This window comes from Lepidochelys olivacea (assembly GCF_965140295.1).
Source record: "Lepidochelys olivacea isolate rLepOli2 genome assembly, chromosome: 12".
Taxonomy (NCBI): Eukaryota; Metazoa; Chordata; order Testudines; family Cheloniidae; genus Lepidochelys; species Lepidochelys olivacea.
Window position 1 is genome coordinate 37,608,666 of NC_140422.1, and position 24,730 is coordinate 37,633,395.

At 46.9% G+C, this 24,730-nt stretch overlaps 1 protein-coding gene across 1 annotated transcript in view; it reads right to left on the minus strand.

Moving 5' to 3' along the window:
• SLC7A5 (solute carrier family 7 member 5) overlaps positions 1-22,747 on the minus strand; it is a 60,813-nt gene extending 38,066 nt beyond the window's left edge. The window contains exon 1 of the mRNA XM_084644321.1: positions 21,814-22,747. Within this exon, the coding sequence (XP_084500447.1) occupies positions 21,814-22,393 (580 nt within the window). The 5' untranslated portion in view covers positions 22,394-22,747. The remainder of the gene's footprint in view (positions 1-21,813) is intronic.
• Between the last annotated feature and the right edge of the window lie 1,983 nt (positions 22,748-24,730).

The window sequence follows — 24,730 nt, forward strand, 5'->3', positions numbered from 1 at the left end:
TCACAGCCACCACTGTGCAACTTTCTACCGACGGCCGTGGTGAATTTGCCATCACTGGCCTTTTTAAATCAAGACTGGATGTGTTTCTAAAAGCTTTGCTCTAGGAATTATTCCGGGGCAGCTCTCTGGCCTGTGTTATGCAGGAGGTCAGACTAGATTATCACAACAGTCTCTCCTGGCCTGAGGATCTACGAAAGACAACGGGTACTAAAATGAAATGCTCGTTGTTGCAACTCTCTTGACAGTTAGAGGGGTTTCTTTTAAAGCTCCTGTTTCTGGAACCACGTGAATATGTGAGAATTTCAGCATTCATTTAAAAAAAGAATTCTGGCCCTCATGGTTGTAGAGAAAAGCATGAAAGTGTGACCCAATGTAGCCTAAAGGCTCAAAACTAAAAGAACCCAAAACGTTTGTATATATCAGGGGTCAGCAACCTTTCAGAAGTGGCGTGCCGAGTCTTCATTTATTCACTCTAATTTAAGGTTTCGCGTGCCAGTCATACGTTTTAACATTTCTGGAAGGTCTCTCACTATAAGTCTATAATATAGAACTAAACTGTTGTTGCATGTAAAGTAAATAAGATTTTTAAAATGTTTAAGAAGCTTCATTTAAAATTAAATGAAAATGCAGAGCCCCCCTGGACTGGTGGCCAGGACCCTGGCAGTGCGAGTGCCACTGAAAATCAGCTCGCGTGCCGCCTTTGGCGCGTGTGCCATAGGTTGCCTACCCCGATATATATCGTAAATTTTAAGCCCAATCTGGTGGTTTTGGGGGGACACAACCCATAAGTTTGAATGTTGGGGGTTTACAACACAAACGTTCCATCCTGACCCAGAGCTGCTCCATGCAGGACCTAAAGTTTCCCCACATGGTTCCTTTCAGGGCGGATGTAGTTCTGCACTGCATCCTGCATGGGCTGTGCTTTGGCAGACCTGCTTTAATGTTGTCAAGGTTCCTTCCCCACTCTGAACTCTAGGGTACAGATGTGGGGCCTGCATGAAAGACCCCCTAAGCTTATTCTTACCAGCTTTAGGTTAAAGCTTCCCCAAGGCACAGATTTCTTTCTTGCCTTGGGAACCAGGTTAGGTTAAAACCCTGATACGCTGCCACCACCAAGCGATTTAAACAAAGAACAGGGAAAGAGCCCACTTGGAGACATCTTCCCCCAAAATATCCCCCCAAGCCCTACACCCCCTTTCTTGGGGAAGGCTTGATAAAAATCCTCACCAATTTGTACAGGTGAACACAGACCCAAACCCTTGGATCTTAAGAACAATGAAAAATCAATCAGGTTCTTAAAAGAAGAATTTTACTGAAAGAAAAGGTAAAAGAATCCCCTCTGTAAAATCAGGATGGAAAATACTTTACAGGGTAATCCAATTCAAAACATAGAGAATCCCTCTAGGCAAAACCTTAAGACACAAAAACAGGAATACACATTCCCTCCAGCACAGCAAATTTACAAGCCAAAAAACAAAGAAAACCTAAAGCATTTTCTAGCTAGATTACTTACTAACTCTATAGGAATTGGAGAGCTGGCATCCTTGATCTGTTCCCGGCAAAGGTATCTCACAGACAGACAGGCAAAAGCCTTTTTCCCCCCCTCCAAATCTGAAAGAATCTCATCCCTTCATTGGCCATTTTGGGTCAGATGCAGCGAGGTTACCTTAGCTTCTTAACCCTTCACAGTTGAAAGGATTTTGCCTCTAGCCAGGCGGGATTTTATAGCACTGCATACAGAAAGGTGGTTACCCTTCCCTTTATATTTATGACAAACGTAGAGGAGAGAGCATAGGATTGGGAATGGAAGGCGCTGTAGCAAGCTGAAAAACCCTTCCCCCCGCGGCAATTAAAACCCATATAACACGGCTCCTTTGTTACATATTGGTCAAGGGAGATAAGACATATCCCCGTCCCTCATTACAACACTACCAAGTGGCCTGACTTGGAGGTGATTCAGCAAAAAAAGAAGCAGGCAGCACCATCACAGCTCAGCAGGAGCACGGCCAAGAGACAGAGCACTTATCATAGTGTAACGAGTGAACACACAGCATCTACATCAATGTGTTTTCTCAGAAAGGGCACTGTCAAGTTAGCTGTTCTGCAAAATAGCTCCCTGCCTGGGTAGCTAAGGCAACCTTAGGGTATGTCTACACTAGGGAAAAAGGTGTGTTTAAACATGATCATTAACACACAATAGCTTCCACCTTTTAAACACACAACTCGGTGGTGAATTCTGGGGAGAACCTAGCATTCACCTCAGCTAGCAAATGTGTTAAAATACAACAACTAACCCTGTTTACATGTGGATTTCAAAACATGAGCTAACAAACACCCTTTCTCCCCGAATGTAGACAGGCTCTTGGAGCGTTAACATTCATTTACTCCTATTCATTTAGCCATTTTGTTTCCTTTGCGACATTCCCTTTGGCCTGCACGCTAAACACTGGTCTCTTTTGTGAAAGTAGAATGAATTATATAGAAATTATAATTCATTAAAGAAATGCTACTTGAAGGGTTTGTTGAAATATAGTTGTCAGGAAGAGAAACATTAAGGAGTGTGAGACAATGGGTCCTCAAACTAATTAACTTAGAGCTCCTACTGAGCTAGGAGATTGGTAAACGTTAGTATGCAAATAAGACATGTATGTATATTTGTCAGTTTCTGCTTTCTTTTGTCTCTTATGTTAAATTGGCTTTGGCTTAGCTGTATAAATAAGTTATCTTGAGCCTCAGAGAGGGGCTCACATCTGGGTGCATTAGCAAAGCGGTTTGCTAATAAACAGAGTGGTCTGACAAATTATGTGAGTCCTGAATCTGACTTTGACATTTTCTGATCCCTCTGCATCTCTGGTTGCACCCCAACCAGCGAGGTTGTGCTACAGACTGGAAGGGGCTGCCTAAGAACCCTTCACCTGGTCTTAAACATAAAATGTTGTGGAAGTGTTTGTATTCATCTCATTTTTTAAATTCACCTTAAGTACCACCCGTGATATTGGGCATTAATAGAGAAATGACTTGCATCAGTTCACAGGGCTAAGAATTCCTACAATCTATGCCAGGCTCACACATTTTATGGGCTGGGGCAAGTCAGGACTTCAGTATGCCTCAGTTTCCTCATCTGTGAAACAGGAATAATACTACTTGCCTACCACACAGGGATGCTGCAAAGTTAATGTATGTAAAGTGCTTTCAGTGTTAGAAGTGCTATTCAAAGCGTTAAAGAATACTGTCTCATCTACTAGAGAGATGGATACATCATAGACCCAAGGGTGTGTCTACACTACAAAAAACGCCACCCCAATGGCAGAATCTCTTAGATCCTGGTCAACTGACTCAGGCTCGGAGAGCTAATGCTACATGGCTAAAATAGCAAAGTAGATATTCCCGCTGGGGCTGGAGCCTAGAGTCAAGGTCCTCCCCCCCCTCACCGGGTTGCACAGGCTAGGTGGACATGTCCACGTTCTTATTTCTAGCCCCGAAGCACAAGCCCTGCAAGTCAGTTGACCTGGCGGCTCTGAGGCTCACTACTGTGGTGTTTTTTCTGCAGTATAGACATACTAAATAGAACAGCACCTGGGCAAGTTTCACTGAGTCTTGAGGACAAATTTCAGTGATGTTCCATTTCTTAGGAGATCTCAAGTGGAAAGGGACAGGATTCTTTAATGCCTAAAGGTTTATTCCTTTGATCTGAGGCACTATGCATTAGAAGCAGGGCTTGAGTGGAAGATATTTACCCAGGGAAATTTCCATTCCCTTTAGTTCCCACTCAGCAAGTCCTAAGCTAATCACTCTATCTGAACCAAGGGGAATGGTGGTTGTCCCTCCATTAAACAGAGTCCTAGCTGACCACTGCTTTAATGGGAACAGGCGTAAAGCAGACAAGGTCATTCTAAAAAGGAGAATTTCAGCCCATGTTCAACATACATAGTGAGCTGATCCATCCTGTCTTGCTGCAAGAGCTTTACCGAACTGGGGTAACAAGAAGCTGCACTGATCTCAAGAGAGGAGACAAAGCAAACTGAAAACATTTTATTGTAAAATCCCCTCAGAGGAGGGTCTGCTCACAAGGATCCATGCACCTCTTCACCCCTTAACATGAGGTTCCTGCATTGTCCCCTCAAGAGATTTTAAGGGCAGCAGATTCCACAACGAACTGGAGGGCAAGAGGCAGAACATCCTAGAGCCCAAGGCTTTCAAGGAGAGACAGAGTGATCTTGTGGTTAAGGCATTAGATTGGGAGTCAAGGGCTATGGATTACATTGCCAGTTTTGCTCCAGTCTCCTAGCACGAACTTGAGCAAGTCACTTAATCTGTGCCTCAGTTATCCAGCTGTACAATGGGGATAACACTTTCTTACCTCACATGAGAGGCTGAGGACAAATTCATTCATGTGTGCGATACTATAGTGATGGGTCTCCCGCACCCCCTGAAGCACTTAGAACTGACCACCACTGGGAACTAGCTTTTGCTAGCCTTCTTGACGTTGCCTATTATCCACCCTCCTTCCCTGCTAAGTAGAGGAACCATACTTTCCTTCTTCTTTCTCATGCTCCTAATGCATTTCTTGCCTTTTATGTCTCTTGCTAGGTGTAACTCATTTTGTGCCTTAGCCTTTCTCATTTTGTCCCTACATGTTTGAACAATTCTTTTGTATTCATCCTGAGCAATTTGCACATTTTCACTTTTTGTTGGATTCCTTTTTGATTTTCAGGCTATTAAAGAGCTCCTGATAGAGCATGTCAGCCTCTTACTATTCTTCCTATCTTTCCTTTGCATCAGGATAAACAAATTCCTTTAAACAGATTCCAAAGGGATTTTATTTTAAACAGGATCACCAGCTGACAGCACCATGAATAAATCCCTTCAAAAAAGGGCCTAAAAAGGGTATTACTGTGCTCAGCCAGCACAGGAGAGCCCATATGGACACAGGCTCTGGGTGTTTGTAGAGCAGAGAATCCGTCCGTCTGTCCGTCCAACCTGCAGAGGTGTGGCCCTGCCCAAAGCAAACATGACATTACTTATACTGGCTTGCAGGCAAACGAGGGCAACTGCATCAGAAACACCATGACACAAACGCACGGCAGCTACAGTGCCACACAACACCTTAGGAATGCAGGAGAGTGAAGGAGTCACACCCAAGAAAATTTACAGTAAATTCTAGTGAACTATGGATACTGGATCTGGGACAGAAAGCCAGAGCAGTTAGGACAACCACAAGGGAATACTCTTAAAAAAACCCAACAACACTAACAAGCAAACAGCAAACCAAGAGCCCTTTGGCTGTTATACTAACCCTGTACATAGGAATGGGGGGCGGGTGTGTGTGATCTGATCATGTGCCATCACAGAACAGGTGCCGTAAGGGAATGGGGTTTGCTAAATATGTGCACGTGAAGCATAGAGCACTAATGCCTACCTTTCGTGTCAGGAAATCAATGCTCTTTTAAACGTGAATAAAATCTCCAGACCCTGGGCCAGCGTGTAAATATTGTAATTGCATGTAAAACAGATGGGACGCAGTTACACAGTGACTCAATGGGAGAGCTGAGAGCGGGAAAAGAAAGTCCAGATTCTCACCGGCCTGCTCTGACTTGTACAGTTTACAGAGACTAGACACTGAGTGCACCAGTCACTGCTGAACTCCAGAAATGATGACTATCTGGTTTACTATATAGGTAACCCAGTATGGAGCTATAGCAGTGGTTCTCAAATTTTTTTTTTTTTTTACTGGTGACCACTTTCACATAGCAAGCCTCCAAGTGCGACTCCCTTTAGAAATTAAAAGCACGTTTTAAAATATTTAACACCATTGTAAATGCTGGAGGCAAAGAAGGGTTTGGGGTGGAGGCTGACAGCTGACGACCCCCCCATGTAATAGCCTCATAACCCCTTGAGAGGTCCTGACCCCCAGTGTGAGAACTCCTGAGCTATAGGAAGGAAGCCCCCCCAGCTACTTCTTTCCTCCTCACATTTCATTAGCTGTATGAGTCTCAGTTTTTGGACTGTGGTGGTTACCATAATACCCTACATTTACACTGTGCTCAGGAGCCATACATTGCTTTGAAGATGTAAATTAAATGAATCCTACACTTCCATGAGAGGCGGCCAAATATCCCCATTTTAGAGCTACAGAAAGTAACGTCCTGTTCCGTCCACCTCACCCATCCAGGACCACAGGAACAAGATGTACACATCTGTCAGGTCAGGCAGGGGTACCATACTGTCTCCTTGGAGAGGAAAGGGCCAACTCTGGGTTTATGTGGCGGTGATTTAGGGCAAATCACAGCCTCTCTACCTTAGCTCCCCCATCTGGAACACTACGCAAAGGTGTTGCAAGGATTCACGTTGGAAATGTGCTTTTAGTACTGAGCATTAATTGGAAAGCCACACTTGGTCGTACTCATCTGGTGCTTATATTCATCCTTTGCTACAACTGCTCCTGAAACAGTTCCAACCTGTTTACACACAGCCCCATCCTACAGCGTAGGCTGTTCCTCCTGCTGTTCCCAAGTGTTGATTGAGGCCAAAACCGCTTTACTGGAAGGGATGATGCACCCACGTTCCAAAATACGTAGGAGAGATCAGATGAGTTGAACCAGGAGATGAAGAATGAAGCAGCCAACAGGAAACAACCTGGGAATGAAATGGGACCTGACACTTAGAGAGAACACAGCCTGGAAAGTGCCATGCTGTAAGCCAGGAGGAAAACAGTTGCTACGTGGAAAGGGAGGTTACGTTACCCCACTCCATTTGGGACAAACAGGGGCGGACATTATTCTGTTAAACACAGGGCATGACGTGGTTTGAACCACAGAACACTCAGTCGCAGAACTACCCACTGAAGGTAGAACAACCTGCTGTCCCCTGCAGGGCTCGTCTCAGGCCTAGGTACATAGGGACCCACCACATGAAGTTTAATCCCCATGGCAACAAGATGCATCACCCTGCTGAGCCCTCTCCTAGACACAAGAGAAGCTACTCTCTGACCTCCGATACTAGTAGTGTGGTTATACAGTAATGTAACCCCCGCTAGTCTCCAGTGTCTGTTTCTGGTAGCACCTCCAGCACTGCACAACCGAATTGTTTGTAGGGTCTAACACTATGCTGCTAGGGGTAGGAGCATGACATGAGGTTGGTGTAAGAGGAGACAAGACTAGCGCTGAAAGCAGACAGCAGGGAAAGAATGGGGAGAACAGGAGGTGAAGGACAGGGGTAACTCCAATATAAGATTACTCAAGTGAGGGCTAGCACACAGCAAGGTGGTATAATTTCTTGGTGGAAGGTGTGATAGGGAGATTGGCGGGCCGGGAGCACACCCACCCTCCAGCCCCGTACCCCTCTGTTAGGATGGTAAAGGTACATGTTCCTGACCTTAAGCTGGGGATCTTCAGCATTCCAACCACATCTAGGTCTAGGCCCTTAAGGAGCTATAATAAGGAAACCTGGGCCCTCCCTTTCCTGTGTCCCAGCCCAGGGCCCTGTTGGATCTAGGAGTTCTCAGAGGGGGTAGTGGGTGGAGAAGGCACTACCTGTGGGCCTTATCTGCCCTGTAGACCCCTCAGGCTCAACCATCTGTCTAGCTTCCTAAGAAGGATTCCTCTCTGCTGCAGCCTGTCCTCTACACTTTACCTGAGCTTCCTACCTCCTTTTAATCCCCTAGTCAGAGCACACCGGAGGTACCTGGACCAAGTACCGTCTTCTAACCCCTTCCGGCTCAGTATACCCCATCACAGGGGGTCGTAAGAAGAAACGTGAATAAAGAAAGACCCAAGATCTGCAAGCTAGCTCAGGATAGGAAAGTAGAAGACATACCTACACTGTACCAGGCGACTGGAGGGTAGCTAATGTAATGCTGATTTTTTAAAAAGGCTCCAGAGGTGATCCTGGCAGTTATAGGGGGGTAAGCCTAACTTCAGTGCCAAGCAAACTGGTTGAAACTACAGTAAAGAACAGAATTATCAAACACACAGATGAACACGATACACTTGGAAGAGTCAACATAGCTTTTGTAAAGGGAAATCATGCCTCACCCATCTATTAGAATTCACTGAGGGTGTCAACTAATACATAGACAAGGATGATACAATCAGTACTTGGACTTTTAGAAAGCCTTTGCTAAGGTCCCTCACCAAAGACTCTTAAGCAAACTATGCAGTGATGGGATAAGAGGGAAGGTCCTCTCATGGATCAGTAATCGATTAAAAGATAGGGGACAAAGGGTAGGAATGGTCAGTTTTCACAATGGAAAGAGGTAAATAATGCAGTCCCCTAAGGATCTATAGTAGGACTTGTGCTGTCAACATATTCACACGTGATCTGGAAACAGTGAGGTGGCAAAGTTTGCAGACGATAATTACTCAAGCTCGTTAAGTCCAAAGCTGACTGAAGAATTACAAAACTGGACAACAAAATGTCCAGATGAAATTCAATGTTGGTAAGTGCAAAGCAATGCACACTGGAAAAAATAATCCAAACTATACATATAACATGATGGGGACCAAATGAGCTGTTACCACGCAAGAAAGATCTTGGCGTTATTGTGGACAGTTCTCTGAAAACATCTGCTCAATGTGCAGCGGCCGTCAAAAAAAAGTTAATGTTCGGAACCATTAGGATAGATAATAGAAAATATCATAACGCCACTATATAAATCCATGGTACGCTCACATCTTGAATACTGCATATAGTTCTCGTCACCTCATCTCAAAAAAGCTGTGTGAGGATTGGAAAAGGTAAGAGACGGGCAACAAAAATAATGAGGGGTGTGGGACAGGTTGGGCACGAGGAGAGATTAAAAAGACTGGGACTGTTCATCTTAGAACAGAGACAATGAAGTAGCAACAGGATGTGTGCAGAAAGTGAGCAGGGAACCGTTATTGACCTCTTCACATCACACAAGAACCAGGAGTTACCCCAAATGAAATTAATAGGCAGCAGGCTTACAACAAACAAAATTAAGTACTTCTTCACACAACACACAGTCAGCTGTGAACTTGTTGCCAGATGGTATCGGTTTCCCCTGTGCAGTTCTTGGGTGTCTTGGTGGTGGGGTGGGGGTGTGTGATCGTTGCGGAGCCCTGGAGGGCGGGTGTGTGCGGGGGTCTGGACGCAAGGGGGGGCTGATGCCCTGTTTCCTGGCGGCTGGTGGCCTGGCCCTTCCCCCCGGCAGGGTGGGAGCTGGAGGGTTGGAGAGCGGGGGAGTCAGGTGACCTCCTGGCCCGGGGGGAGATGGGGCCGGGGGAGGGGGGGCTGGCGGGAGTTTCAGTTTGGGGCTGGCTGGAGACGTGGGGTGGGGGGCGGGTGTGGTTATCTGGCTCCCGGCCCCCCCAGGGTGGACCCAGCTGGGGGGTCCGGTTCTCTGCATCTGCGGGCTCTGTTTTGGACCATGTTCCTGTCACCTGGTGGACCTCTGTTTTGCTGGCTGGCTGAGAGTCACGTCTGGCTGCGGGGTTGGGGTGCAGGACCCTCTGGCTTCCCCAGGATCCCGCCTGAGCTCACACAGCTTCCACCTTCCTGGGTCTGACCTTGGAGCATTTAGCATCCTCTGCCCCTCCCTGCGCTTCCCACAGCGAGTCCGCTCGGGCGGGGCTCCTGCGGGGTCCTGCGCCCCAGCTTCACAGTCGGGCATGGCTCTCGGCCGGCCAGTGGAGCAGAGGTTTGTTGGACGACGGGACCATGGTCTAGAGTGGAGCTTGCGGGTGCGGTGGGCAGGGCCCCTTGGCTGGGTCCATTTTGGGGGGCGGTGTGCTGGACGGCCACGTATGCACTTTGCTCCATGTCTCCAGCCAGCCCCGAGCTGACTCTCTCCGGCCCCCCCTCCTCCGGGCTTTGTCCCTTTCCCGGGCGGTCGCCTGGTTCCTTTGTTCTCCGGCCCTTTGACTCTCGCCTTGCGGGGGGGGGGGGGGGGCGGGCCGGGCCGTTGGTTGCCAGGGGGCAGGGTGCTGGCCATTCTCTGTGTCCAGGCCCCTGCACGCGCCTGCCCTCTGGGCTGCTGCGGTGGTCGTGCACCCTTGCCCCACCGCCTGGATGCTTGGGAGCTGCGTGGGGGAGCCCCCGCACTGTTCAGAGGAGGCATTGAGAGCAGTCCCACTTCGTCACACAAGTCATGCCTGACTAATCTAATTGCCTTCTATGACAAGGTAACTGGCTCTGTGGATGAGGGGAAAGCGGTGGATGTGTTGTTCCTTGATTTTAGCAAAGCTTTTGGTACGGTCTCCCACAGCATTCTTGCCAGCAAGTTAAAGAAGTATGGGCTGGATGAATGGACTCTAAGGTGGATAGAAAGTTGGCTAGATTGTCGGGCTCAACGGGTAGCGATCAATGGCTCCATGTCTAGGTGGCAGCCGGTATCAAGCAGAGTGCCCCAAGGGTCGGTCCTCAGGCCGGTTTTGTTCAATATCTTCATAAATGATCTGGAGGATGGTGTGGATTGCACCCTCAGCAAGTTTGCAGATGACACTAAACTGGGAGGAGAGGTAAATACGCTGGAGGGTAGGGATACGATACAGAGGGACCTAGACAAATTAGAGGATTGGGCCAAAAGAAATCTGATGAGGTTCAACAAAGACAAGGGCAGAGTCCTGCACTTACAACGGAAGAATCCCATGCACCGCTACAGACTAGGGACGGAATGGCTCGGCAGCAGTTCTGCAGAAAAGGACCTAAGGGTTACAGTGGATGAGAAGCTGAATATGAGTCAACAGTGTGCCCTTGTCACCAAGAAGGCCCATGGCATTTTGGGATGTATAAGTAGGGGCATTGCCAGCAGATAGAGGGACGTGATCGTTCCCCTCTATTCGACATTGGTGAGGCCTCATCTGGAGTACTGTGTCCAGTTTTGGGCCCCACACTACAAGGATGTGGAAAAATTGGAAAACGTCCAACGGAGGACAACAAAAATGATTAGGGGACTGGAACACATGGCTTATGAGGAGAGGCTGAGGGAACTGGGATTGTTTAGTCTGCGGAAGAGAAGAGTGAGGGGGGATTTGATAGCTGCTTTCAACTACCTGAAAGGGGGTTCCAAAGAGCATGGATCTAGACTCTTCTCAGTGGTAGCAGATGACAGGACAAGGAGTAATGGTCTCAAGGTGCAGTGGGGCAGGTTTAGGTTGGATATTAGGAAAAACTTTTTCACAAGGAGGGTGGTGAAGCACTGGAATGGGTTCCCTAGGGGATGGTGGAATCTCCTTCCTTTGAGGTTTTTACGGTCAGGCTTGACAAAGCCCTGGCTGGGATGATTTAGTTGGGGATTGGTCCTGCTCTGAGCAGGGGGTTGGACTAGATGACCTCTTAAGGTCCCTTCCAACCCTGAAATTCTATGATATCATGAAGGCCAAAAGTATAGGTAAGTTCATGCAGAATAGGTCCACCAGTGGCTATTAGCCAAGATGCTCAGGGATGCAACCTCACAGTCTGCTGGTCTCTGAACTCCTGCGTCTCAGAAGCTGGGATTGGAGAGACAAGGTGGGTGATGTAATATCTTTTATTGGACTGACTGGCCTGGATGACGGGCACGGATCACTCAATTTCCCTGTTCTGTTCATTCCCTCTGAAGCACCTGGCACTGGCAACAGTCAGAAGACAGGATTCTGGGCTAGATGGACCACTGGTCTGATCCAATGTGGCCATTCTTATGTAAGAGAGTTGGCAACGATTGTCCTCTTACCCTTCTTTAGGCAGGGAAAATCCGTCTCTGGGGCAGGCAAGCTGGCACCTTTGACCAGAACTCACACAGTTAGGAGAGATAGAGACACCCCACTTTCCCAATCAGGAACAAAGACTCTTGCTTAGTCACAGATGAGAAAGTCTGCCTTCAGCAAAGCTAAATCTTGCATGGGGAGGTAAGAGATGTGATAGGATTGAATCCCTGGAGCTAGCTAAAGAGGACAACGGGAAAAGGGAAAGCATACTCCCTAATAAATGCTGACTGCTCCTTATGTTGCTGCCCAGACACGAGCACTTTAAATTCACAGAGGGAACCTGGCCAGATTGGAATCACAGGCATGAAGGGCAAACCTAGGGTGAGGTGAAAGTGCCAAATGGAGATGGTTTCATACAGATCATCATTTTTTGTAAACATTGGGAAACCTGCTCTCTAAATGAAACCCAGGTCCGGTAAACATGGACACTAGTAAGTCCTCACTTGGATTCATTTCCTGGAGAGCAGTCTGTTGCTCTGTGAAGAGTTTTAGTGTGAGGTGAAAAAAGTGTTGTCATTTAATAGATCTATTCTTTCACCTGGTCAGCTCTGTATGCACTACAGCCAGTGGGGCACTGGTGCTTGTTTAAAAAAAATAAATAAATAAAAAAAAAAATCCCTGTTAAGTGATTCTATCAACGGTGGGCTTCATGCAGTTTAATTTTTCTTACCCCCTCCATTAATTGTACATAAAAGGAATTTGTTGTTTTTACACCCTAGATGGCACTGACATGGCTTCTATGGAAACAGAGTCCCAACAGACTGGTGTTTAAACAGAAATGGATTCCTGGAGATTCAAACAGGGGTAACCTATGGAAATTATTGACAAATCCTGAGTGAACAGTACACTGGAAAGAGCAACTTTCAGATACTTCAGTTCAGAGGTGATGCACTCAAATCAGAAATGGATCACTGGCTGTGCTTTACCATGAAACCTCCTTGTTAAACACTGTGATGTTCAAAAACAGGCCTCTGTCTCTCATCCAATTGCTCCTCCGTCTGTGAATTCACAAGACCAGATTTGTGATGTCATAATCAATGTAATGGCAACAGACATACATCCTAAAACCAGAAAGACTCAAATTTTTGGTTTAGACACAAAACTGAGGTGGAGGAGGAAAGGACAAGGCATTTAAATGAAACAGAAATGCAACTTTTCTTTTAAAAAAAAGGCAACATGCTGTTTTACTCCAACCAACTGGACATCTTAGTATGTAAACGGACACAGCTCTCACATCAGTGGTACACTTCTACAAGAAGGCAGAGGACCTTTCCAGGCACACTAGCAGCTCGCAAGCAGAACCAAAGGGAACGATGATCAGCAGTTTGTAAATGCAGTTTGTAAATCAATAACGCCTATACGCCCCTCATCCTTCCTGTGCCAAAACTCTTTGGCTTTTTCTAATAATTTATCTAATAGTAAAAATCTGCTCTGTGATTGATTGACTGGGCAGAAACCCAGCTTGCTGTAGACAGTGTAGATTCGTTATGGCGGGCTTAACATGCTCATGAAGAGCCAGCATGAACAGTTTGCTTGGAATGGAAAGCAAAGTGATGCTGTGGTGACTGGAACACACCAGGGCATCACCCTTCCCTTTCCAAAGTGGGAGAATAATCCCACAGCACCAGTCACCGGTAGTTTCTCATGAATCCATACTTCGTTGATAATATGGGTCAGCCTTCCAAGACAGAATCCTCACCATGCTTCATCAACTCAGCAGCTACGCCACGAATACCAGCAGCATGGGCATTCTTGATCTTACAGGCTGCACATCAAACTTCCTCAACTGTAACATCCCCTGAATTACACTGAGGGGCGGTGACTGGACTCTTCACATCCTCCTGGCGCTGCGGATCTGCAGCTCTGATGGGGCAGTTGAGAAGCTCCTGAAAGCATTCTTTCCATCTCTTCAGACATTGGAAAGAGGTCATACCTTCATATTTAAATACACACTACCTAACAGCACTGACAAGAGATGGATCCTAAAACAGAGGACAGAGTAACTCTGACAGCTGCCTTCCAATCTGCATGCTGCAAGTGCTCAGTCACTATTCAAGAATGTATTACACACATGCCCTGTGTAACTGAAAATATCTGCTGATAATTTCTCAGGACACTCACAGATTTCATAATTATGTGAAAAGAAGAAGAAAATATTTCCAGCCTCTTCTGAGCTGGGCAAACCAGCACAGCAAGTGCTCATGCTGCAACAGTCAGCATTTGTGCTGCCGAAGAGAAAAAAAAGTGATCAAGAGTTCTACAGTATATACACAACAAAACTCGCAGAACTGACTATTTGATCTTAGGTGCATTTACAAATGTCTATCGCCATAACATCTAGGAATAGAACAAAAGCAATATAGTATCACAGAAGCATAATATTAGAGTTGATTGATCCTTGTAAAAGGATCACTGCAGTTGCCAACTAGTTTGGCTCATTGGTTAGAGCCAATTTTTTGTTTGTTTGTTTGTTTTTCCAGTGGGTGGTGGTAGGTGATTAAGAGGTGGCCATCCTTAAAGCGGAGTCTGACCCATAAAGGGTGGGGGGGTGGGAGGTGAGGGAGGAAATGCCTCCACACTCACATAACTTGAAAAAAGCAGATCCGATTTCAGTTAAAAGATGAATAATTTTTTTGAAAGTTTAAGTGGTAGATAATACAACTTAGCATTGTTAACAGGGTTTTATACGTACAAAGTGCTCTGTTGGGATTAGCTTCCTGATCCTCAACAAATGTCAAGTAGGTGGGTGAAGCATCAGATGTGCCAAAAAAAAATTATGTTTCATCTGGCATGCAATTTTCACTATTGCCATGAGGAATTCAAGATAGCTGCTTTGGATGCAGACAAGCATTTTGCAATTTCAGACAAAAATATCACTCGTATGCCTTTTTGATTTGTATCGATGTGTACATTCATGGCACGAGAATTTTTGGACAGGTTTGGAAATTCAGCCAGGTGAAGTTTGGATAGAAGAGGGATGGGAGACAAGAAACAATAACTAGACCAAATGAGAAACTTCAGGATTTCATAAAGTTTTACTCAAACTGAATGCTTCCCTCATTCTGACCCCATTCTTAAAAGCACCATTTTTGTTTCCAAAGCTACAAAACCACCTTTATCTTCAAGATTGGGCTACTTCTGATGCATTCTCCAATTTCATTTTCAGCAGCAATCTTTGGGAAGGTGGCTGCACTGTAGCATCAATCAACAAATTCAAGGTTGTGGACTTTATGAAAAATTCCAAACAGGTTTCGGCCTGAATCATGCTACTTAGCTTGCCTTGCAAAGAGCCAGGAATCAGCTCCCTATGCTAGCTGGCAACAGTGTGCTTCATTACGCTCATTTTGACCACGGGACTCTTGGAATGTCTGAAATCCCCCAGTTAAAGTCGCTGAGAGGGATCCTGGTGGGTTTCTCTGGAAAAGTCATTCCAATTCACAAGAAGTTTAGAAATCAAAACTCTGAAGGACTCTGCGGAAAACACAGAGTATTTAAATGCAATAAAATGTAATGGGATATTTTTGTGGAAACCAAGTCACAAAGGCACCAACAAGTGCAAGCTGTGCTACCTGGGTCCTCCCTCTCTTCCCATTTTTGTACCTAGCCCTGTCTAGTCTCAGCTCTGTTGCTGTCAGGAGCTAATATTACTCTTCAAAGCATCAAGCCACCCTTGCAGGGGCAGGTTAATTCTGAACATCAGTGGTGCAGAATAAACCCACCCAAGACGGACCAGCGGAATATTTATTTTGTGCCTGTCCACTGACTGCAAATACCAAATGAGTTTGCAATCCAGCAGACGGTTATTTGGTCTGCTGTTTACAGTGAAGTTAACGAAGCATCACACTTGCATGATATAAACACACCTGTTCCACAGCAAATATAGTTTTCAGCTGAAATGCTGCCATTGAATATTCACCTTCTTATAGGCCTGGACCATGACTCAGCATAGCACTTAAAGCTAACAGGGTGTTTAAATCTTTTGCTGAATCAGGGTTTTTAATAGAATGCTCATTCTTAAGCCCATCTGCGAGGATAGCTGCTAGTAATGTCCATACCTCTCATCTACTCCATGTGTCTTCCCACATGCTCATGAAGAGCCAGCATGAACTATAAACGGACTGCTGCAAATTCTTCAACTATTAGACTCTTTCCAGAAAAAAGACAGATGAAAAGTAATTGATCATTTAACTCGCAGTGATGTGCTTGCATGAGGGATGCCTGCTGCGTTATTTGCAGGGGGAGGAAAGGGAGTTTGAGAAGTCTACATACCAGATGATGACTGCTACAGTTTTGGCAGCGGCAGAGTTTGTCATTGGATTATTAGCAGGAGATTAACATAGGCAATTAATGAGTGACAAAATAATTTAAAAGCTAAAGAAACAGTCACTGTTTTGACACTCAAGGTCAAGAACAAAACAAAAGTCTGTATAAAAGCAGCATCAGCAAAAGAGAAGCGGAACAGAAAATTGTGATTTCAAGTATTTTGTTGAAAATAGTTTAAGTGGAAGTTAAAAGGTTGTTTTACACAACCAGCAATATATAAAGCATATGCAGCAGGCCATATAAACTGGGAATGGAGTTTGTAGAGGACACAAGGGTTCTTCTATTTAGAGCGAAGTTATATGTAAAGTGACTACCTTACACAGGATGTTTAGTGTCTTGACGAGTAACATACCCAACTCCCAATTTAAAACTGTTCCTTGAGTCATCTCCCCTTCAAGCATAGTTTTACCTGCCTCCTTACTCACCACCACTAACATTTGGATTGGGGAGATTCTGGGGGTTCAGAACCAGTATATCAAGGTCCTCCAGCCACAAGTGTGTGAAAGGCCAATTTCACTGCCTGTTGAAAGGCAACCTTTATGAAAAATGAGTTTAAGGTCTTTGAAGCCAACGCAGTTCAAGACCAGTGAATAGGCTTCAGCTCCACAGCAAGACATTACCACTTCAGAACAAGCACCTGGATGCCCATCTTACTTCCCAAGACAACCTATTTGTTAACGTCTCCAACATGTATGTCCGAAGACCAAATTTCTCATATCCTAAACTCTTGAAAAAAAAAAATCTCACTGCAACACCAAGCTCTCAGTGCAAACATTTAACAAACTGGCTTGTTAGGAAATCACACAGTAGCTCTCACTTGTTAATTCCTCAGACCAAAATTATAAAACCTACCTTCTGTTATACCTACAGGTTTTGGCACCTTGACGGCAACCAAGCAATTCCAGAAATCAAAGGTGTAGAAACTAGCAGGAGAGAAAAGTTCACTACTAGATGCATTGGATAACAAAGTAATCTTTTAAAGGAAAAAAAAAAAAGACATATGCAAGGATTTAACCCGAAGTATAAACAGAATGGTACCCTAAGGGGAAAATAAAGCTTAACGAAGAACACATGGAAATGATGCAGATCTGTAAAACTAGCAAGTTCTTTCCCATGGCATTTCGTACTAGATGTACAAGACCAAACTCTGCTCCAGGGAAACCATTAGTTCTAATGACTGTGTAAGAACAGTTCGAACACATTAATATTACCGATCAGAGAAGCAAAGCAGGCTAGAGCAGTGGGTCCCAACAAGGGGTATGCAGAGGTCTTCCAGGGAGTACATCAACTCATCTAGATATTTACAACAGGCTACATAAAAAGCAGTAGTGAAGTCAGTACAACCTAAACTTTCATACAGTGATTTGTTTATACTGCTCTACATACTATACACTGAAACGTATGTACAATATTTATATTCCAATTGATTTATTTTATAATTATATGGTAAAAATGAGAAAGTCAGCAATTTTTCAGTAACAATGTGCTGTGACACTTGCGTATTTTTATGTCTGATTTTGTACGCAAGTAGTTCTCACGTGAGGTGAAACTTGGAGTACGTAAGACCAGCTATACTGGGTCAGACCAAAGGTCCATCTAGCTCAGGACCCTGTCTTCCAACTGTGGGCAATGCCAGGTGCCCCAGAGGGAATGAACAGAACAAGTAATCATCAGCTGATCCATCCCGTCACCCATTCCCAGCTTCTGGCAAACAGAGGCTAGAGACACCATCCCTGCCCATCCTGGCTAATAGCCATTGATGGACCTATCCTCCATTAATTTAGCTAGTTCTTTTTTGAACCCTGTTATAGTCATGGCCTTCACAACATCCTCTGGCAAGGGATTCCACAGGTTGACTGTGTTGTGTGGGGAAAAAAATACTTCCTTTTGTTTGTTTTAAACCTGCTGCCTATTCATTTCATTTGGTGACCCCCTAGTTCTTGTGTTATGAGTACGCAAGACAAATCAGACTCCTGAAAGGGATACAGTAATCTGGAAAGGTTGAGAACTACTGGGCTAGAGGATTGGGAGTCAGGTGAGCTTATGTTATCATCCCTGCTCTGTCACTGAACACAGGTTGCAGCTTTGGGCATGTCACTCCTTGCATCTGTTTCCCAATCTGTAAAATGGGGATCGTTACCTTAGATCACAGGGTGCTGGGAGATCTAATTAATGTACAGAGCTTTGAAGATGAGAAATGTTAAGCAGTATTACTACCAGAGTAGGGCTTCTGATTTTAGATTTTAAACAACAAACACGACGACACACCCTCCCCCCCGATTAAAAAAAAAAAATCCCCACAAAATCCGTGTTTACCCAATAAACACCAGAAAAACACCGGCCATGGCTAGTAGTATCTAAGGGCTAGTCTACACTGAGCTGTAAGGTGGACTATGGGGGTGTGATTTCTAAATCAAGATCAGATGTTTTTCTAAAAGATCTGCTCTAGAAATTATTTTGGGAAAGCTCTATGATCTGTGCTACACAGGAGGTCAGATGAGAGACCACAGTGGTCCCTTCTGGCTCTGGAATCTATGAATCAAAAGCACGCCAACATGTTGCCCATTAATTAGCCATGCAGACTCCGCTGGTGTGCGTTAAACTTTCCCTAGTGCACTTTAACATGGTACTATTTGGCACACTATGGAACATTACAAAGAGATTACTCATTACAGCAGGGGTCTCAAACATGCGGCCCTCGGGGTTATTTCCTGCAGCCTGCCAAGCTCGCCCTCCCCCCGCTCCCCGCAGTGTGCCATGTCCCCGCTCCTCTGCCTACCTCCAGGCACTTAGTGCTTTCCAGGAAGGGGAGAGGAGTAGGGAGCCCTGTGCTCAGGGGAGGAGGCAGAGAAGAGGTGGCGCAGGGATTTGGAGAAGGGGTTGGAATAGGGGCAAGGAGGGGGCGGAGTTGGGGTGGGAACTTTGGGGAAGGGGTTGGAAGGGGACAGGAAAGGGGTGGAGTGGAGTGGGAGTGGGGCCGGGGGCAGAGGGTGTCAGTGATGCAGCCCTCGGGCCAATGTACTAATCCTCATGTGGCCCTCCTGGCGATTCGCGTTTGAGATCCCTGCATTACAGTATATATAAAGAGAAAGCCTCGAAAAAACCTCAGCTTTTGGGACAGCTATATAAAAATCAAAAATTGCTAAAAATAACCCCCCAAAAATGAAATTATAAACTCCCAAAAAACAAACCCTGTACACGTTCAGCACTCAACTCTCAGCCCTGCACTGCAGTGATTCAGCACAAGTAATCAAGGAATCTGTATTTACGTTACTCTAAAGCTTGTCATTTTGTGGCAAGCAAATAATTTGAACACAACATATACACACTCTCGGTGGTATGTATCATTTGCAGCATAAAACATATTGACATCAAGGCCACCAGTGCAAAAGATGCCTGATGCAAGTTTGAGGAAATCAACAGAACTGTTGTCTGAGGCTTCTCATTCTCAAGGAGGTGACACTTTACCTATATTGCCCATGACGTACATACTTCAATCTAAAAAGAAAAGGAGGACTTGTGGCACCTTAGAGACTAACCAATTTATTTGAGCATGAGCTTTCGTGAGCTACAGCTCACTTCATCGGATGCATGCCGTGGAAACTGTAGCAGACTTTATATATACACAGAGAATATGAAAAAATACCTCCTCCCACCCCACTGTCCAGCTGGTAATAGCTTATCTAAAGTGATCATCAGGTGGGCCATTTGTGCTGGAAATGGCCCACCTGATGATCACTTTAGATAAGCTATTACCAGCTGGACAGTGGGGTGGGAGGAGGTTTTTTTTCATATTCTCTGTGTATATATAAAGTCTGCTACAGTTTCCACGGCATGCATCCGATGAAGTGAGCTGTAGCTCACGAAAGCTCATGCTCAAATAAATTGGTTAGTCTCTAAGGTGCCACAAGTCCTCCTTTTCTTTTTGCGAATACAGACTAACACGGCTGTTACTCTAATACTTCAATCTAGTTTATTACAAAATTAGACAGGGGAGGCATGTGGCCATGGCTTCCACTAACCTTGACACTCTTAACAATTTAGCCACCAGCTGAGACACATCAAACGTCGTTCAGACAATGTGAAAAACTGATATGCGCAATCTACAGTCTGGCTTGCCAGCCAAGCCAGTTTTGCAAGGTACTTGTGAAGCAACAAGGCAGCTTGCGCATGAATGAATTCATAGAGACTGTCCCCTCCCATAATGCCCAACTGCTGCACCTTTCAATGGCCAGCGATCCTCAAATGGTACAGGAGTCTAGAAGAAACATGGGCCATTTAGAAACCCCAAATAACTAGAATCCTCTCCAAAACCCTTTAAAAAAAAAAACCAACACACACACAAATAACCCAATTGTAAAGTCAGTCACTCACCTTCGTTTGTAAAGTGCTTTGAGAACTAGAGACGAAAAGCACCATATAAGAACTAGTTTCAGAGTAACAGCCGTGTTAGTCTGTATTCGCAAGAAGAAAAGGAGTACTTGTGGCACCTTAGAGACTAACAAATTTATCTGAGCATAAGCTTTCGCGAGGTACAGCTCACTTCACTGGATGCACGAAAGCTTAAGCTCAAATAAATTTATTAGTCTAAGGTGCCACAAGTACTCCTTTTCTTTTTGCATATAAGAACTAGGTACTATTATTAGACCTAAAAAACCCACATGCAAGAAAAACCTACTCCAAAATAAACCCCAAAATTCCTCTTACTATTAGGAGAGGATCTAGAAGTGAACTAGAGGGTCAAACTCAGATCAAGTGGCAATGGAACGAAGGAGGAAAATGGCCCTAAGTTCAGAGGTATGGAAGTCAGGTTAACATCCCATTTAATGGAGCAAAGATTAGTGTTCCTAGATTTTGGCAAAGCTGCAGACTTCAAGATAGCGGAGGAGGGAAGGAAATGGTCTAGATTTCAGCAGTAGGGCAAACTTTAGGCTTTTAATGTGCATAGCACTGGCCCTAGATTTAGCAGGGCAATGTCAGATATCACCCTTACCACGATGTGCTTTGTCTACCTGAGGAAAAAGCATCCTGTGACAGCGTCAGGTGCAGCTGAGGGAGGTCTACTGGGAGCCAAGGAGGAGTTTAACCACTCTTTCAGAAATAGTGCTGAAAACAGTTTGCTCTTGGCTACATCTGCCACAAAACCACTTTCAGCACCAGTTCAGCTGTACCCAACTGACAGCCCTCCTGGCACAGAGTACCTCAGTGCTTAAATCACTCCATTGCCCAGGGCATAGAAATGCCTTGCCATAATGAATGGATTTTATCCTCACAACGCTCCTAGATGAGACCAAAAACTTCTCACCCCTAGGCACAGATGGGATGTGCACTGCACCTGTTACATGCTGCACTCCAAGGCCATTTCTGAAAGTCATTTCAGAAAGGGGGACGCCAAGGGGTCTGTGTGGTGGCTTTTTCCGTTTAAGCATCTTGATTAGAGCCTGCTGCTCAAACCAGACTGGGGGTTGGTGTCTCTCCACAAAACAGAGAACACAGGGCAGGTGGCCAGGGTGCCAAAAGAGAAGACAGCACAAGTGAGCGCTGGGATGAATTTGTCCCCCAGCGAGCAATGAGATGCAAGAGAAGACCCAGTTAAGCGTAGTGAAGCCACACGGGCGAGTAACAGAGCTCGGGGCAACAGACCGGGAGCTAGCCAGAGAGGGGAGCCATATGGGCCCACAGAATACAAGGGCAGCTGGCGGCCGGGGGCAGCTTCGGGGCAGCTCTAGAGGGGGCATCCGCAGCCAGAGGCGACCGAGCGGGCCGGAGCGCTGCGGATACTCACGGATGCAGAGACAGGCCACCAGCTTGGCCCCTTGGTCAGGCACCGGGCAGCTGGGGAAGAGCGGCTTGAGCAGGTAGGTGGCGAAGACCAGGGCCACGATGTACTGGGAGGAAGGCCGGATGATGAGCAGCTCGATCCAGAGCTTGAGGAAGGCGGGCAGGGAGCCGTACACCTCCAGCATGTAGGCGTAGTCTCCCCCGGACTTGGAGATGGTGGTGCCCAGCTCGGCGTAGCACAGGGCGCCCACGATGGAGAAGAGCCCGCAGACGGCCCACACCACCAGCGACAGCCCCGGCGAGCCGGCCTCCTTCAGCACCCCGGTGGGGGTGACGAAGATGCCCGAGCCGATGATGGTGCCGACGATGATGGCCACGCCGTTGAGCAGGGTGATGGAGCGCTGCAGCGCCACGCCGCCCCCGCCGCCCGGGGGGCCCAGCTCCCCGCCCGGGCCCCGCGCCCCGGGGCAGCCGTTCTCATGGGCCCCGCCGCCCGGCGCCGGCATCTTCTCCAGCGCCTGCCGCTCCTCCTCCTGCGCCGAGGCGGCCGAGCCCCGCTTCTTCACCCCGCCGCTGCCCGACATGGCCGAGGCCGCTGCGCGCCGGCTGCCGGGGCCCCCCCGGGGCGGCGCGCCGGAGGGATGCTGGGGTCCCCGGGCGAGGCGGGGAGGGCGCCGGGGCCCGGCTGGCGGACCAGCCGCCGGACTCGGGGCGGCGGCGGCGGCCTGGCGGGGAGCGCGCTACCGCGTGGGGCGGACCCGCGGCCGGGGCCGATGCAGGAGGCCGGGGCTGGGGCGGCCGGGGAGACGAGGCCGGGCCGCGCTGCGAGCCGCGGCTGCGGGTACCCGGGACTGGCCGCCCCGCGCGCCGCCGGCACCGTTTTGTCCGGTCCCGAGGCGCCGGGAGGCGGACGCAAGAGCCGGGCTCGCACGCGGCGGGGAGGAGAGAGGGGCCGGGGGGCGGGGCCGGGGCGGGGACCGCGGGAGCACGTGCGTTTTCCGCCCCGCGGGGCACCGCGCCCGCCCGGCACGGCACGGCACGGCACGGCACGGCGGGGGGGGGGGCGGTAGCTTTACTCACCGGGCCCACTCGGGCCACGGTCCTACTAGCTTATTTGGCCCCATGGCTAGCCTCTGAGCAACTCACAGCCTTTACCAGGCTTCTCCTCACCCCCTGCCTGAGGCCGGGAGAGTGCTCTTATCCCTGCTTTACAGGCGGGGGGCAGAGCGCCTTAGGGTACCCACAGCCTGGGTGGAGAGACTTGCCTCTGGGGGGCTTCTGCGGGCACTCTGGAAAGAGCGGGGCTTTGAAGGTGTAGCTTGGGTTGGCGCTCAGGCTTCAAAGCAAAGGACGGGGTGGGCTTCAGAACTCAGAAGCCAGCCTCGGCCCCTCAAGGAGCTGTCTACACAGCTCTTTTGAGAGTGCTAGCACAAGGTTCACGGCTGCGGGCTGTGTAGACCGACCCTCAGAGAGGAGAAGTAGCTTGTCCAAGGTCACGCCAGACGCCTGTGGCAGAGCACAGAATTGAACCTTGGTTTCCCAGTACCCTAACCCCTGGAAGATCCCTCTGCTCATGAGTGTTGTTACACACATGCTTAAGTTTCAGAGTAGCAGCCCTTTCAGTCTGTATTCACAAAAAGAAAAGGAGGACTTGTGGCACCTTAGAGACTAACCAATTTATGTGAGCATGAGCTTTCCTGAGCTACAGCTCACTTCATCGGATGCATTGGTTAGTCTCTAAGGTGCCACAAGTACTCCTTTTCTACATAGAATCATAGAATATCAGGGTTGGAAGGGACCCCAGAAGGTCATCTAGTCCAACCCCCTGCTCGAAGCAGGACCAATTCCCAGTTAAATCATCCCAGCCAGGACTTTGTCAAGCCTGACCTTAAAAACCTCTAAGGAAGGAGATTCTACCACCTCCCTAGGTAACACATTCCAGTGTTTCACCACCCTCTTAGTGAAAAAGTTTTTCCTAATATCCAACCTAAACCTCCCCCACTGCAACTTGAGACCATTACTCCTCGTTCTGTCATCTGCTACCATTGAGAACAGTCTAGAGCCATCCTCTTTGGAACCCCCTTTCAGGTAGTTGAAAGCAGCTATCAAATCCCCCCTCATTCTTCTCTTCTGCAGGCTAAACAATCCCAGCTCCCTCAGCCTCTCCTCATAAGTCATGTGTTCCAGTCCCCTAATCAATACATGCTTAAGTGTTGGCAGGAGTGTCAAGGGGCTTGCTTGTAAGATACTAAGTTTAGCTACCACTAAAGTCTACATCTTCCTGGAGAGGGTATTTAACTTTTATTTTTAAATAAAACTTCCAACTTTTAACATCAGACTCTCTTAACACTTGTGCGGGTGAGTAACTCCGTTATTGGGACAACTCACATGTATCAAGTTATTTACCTGCACAAATGTTTGCAAGATCTCTCCCTCACATTGTGTTATGGTTTCCCCAGTCATTTTCTTAGAGCGTTTATCTCCACTGGGAACAAGAAACAAAATATTGTTATCATCAGAATGTGCCATCTAGTGGTCTTTGAAACATGAGTATTTTAAAAAGTTTAAATTATTTAAACAAGCATTCACCCACATCTCTGTTTATGCACATATAGAAAAAAAATTAGAAAGACATTACCATTGCACCAGCCAGACTTCTGGAATCATTTAATTTATATGCATCTATCACAATTTGCAGTGAAATTACAGTATTCATGTTAGACCCAACTTTCTGACTGTATACAAAACTGTTACACCAAATTATTTTTTGAAAGAAGGGCAAAGATTTTCAAAGGTGACTTGATTTTGGATGCCTTGATTTTTGGACATGCAACCTGCAACACTTTGCATGGGCTCAATTTCCAGTGAAAGGGTGCACATCACCTTTTGAAAATCAGGTTCTTTCAAGTTGGGTACTCAAA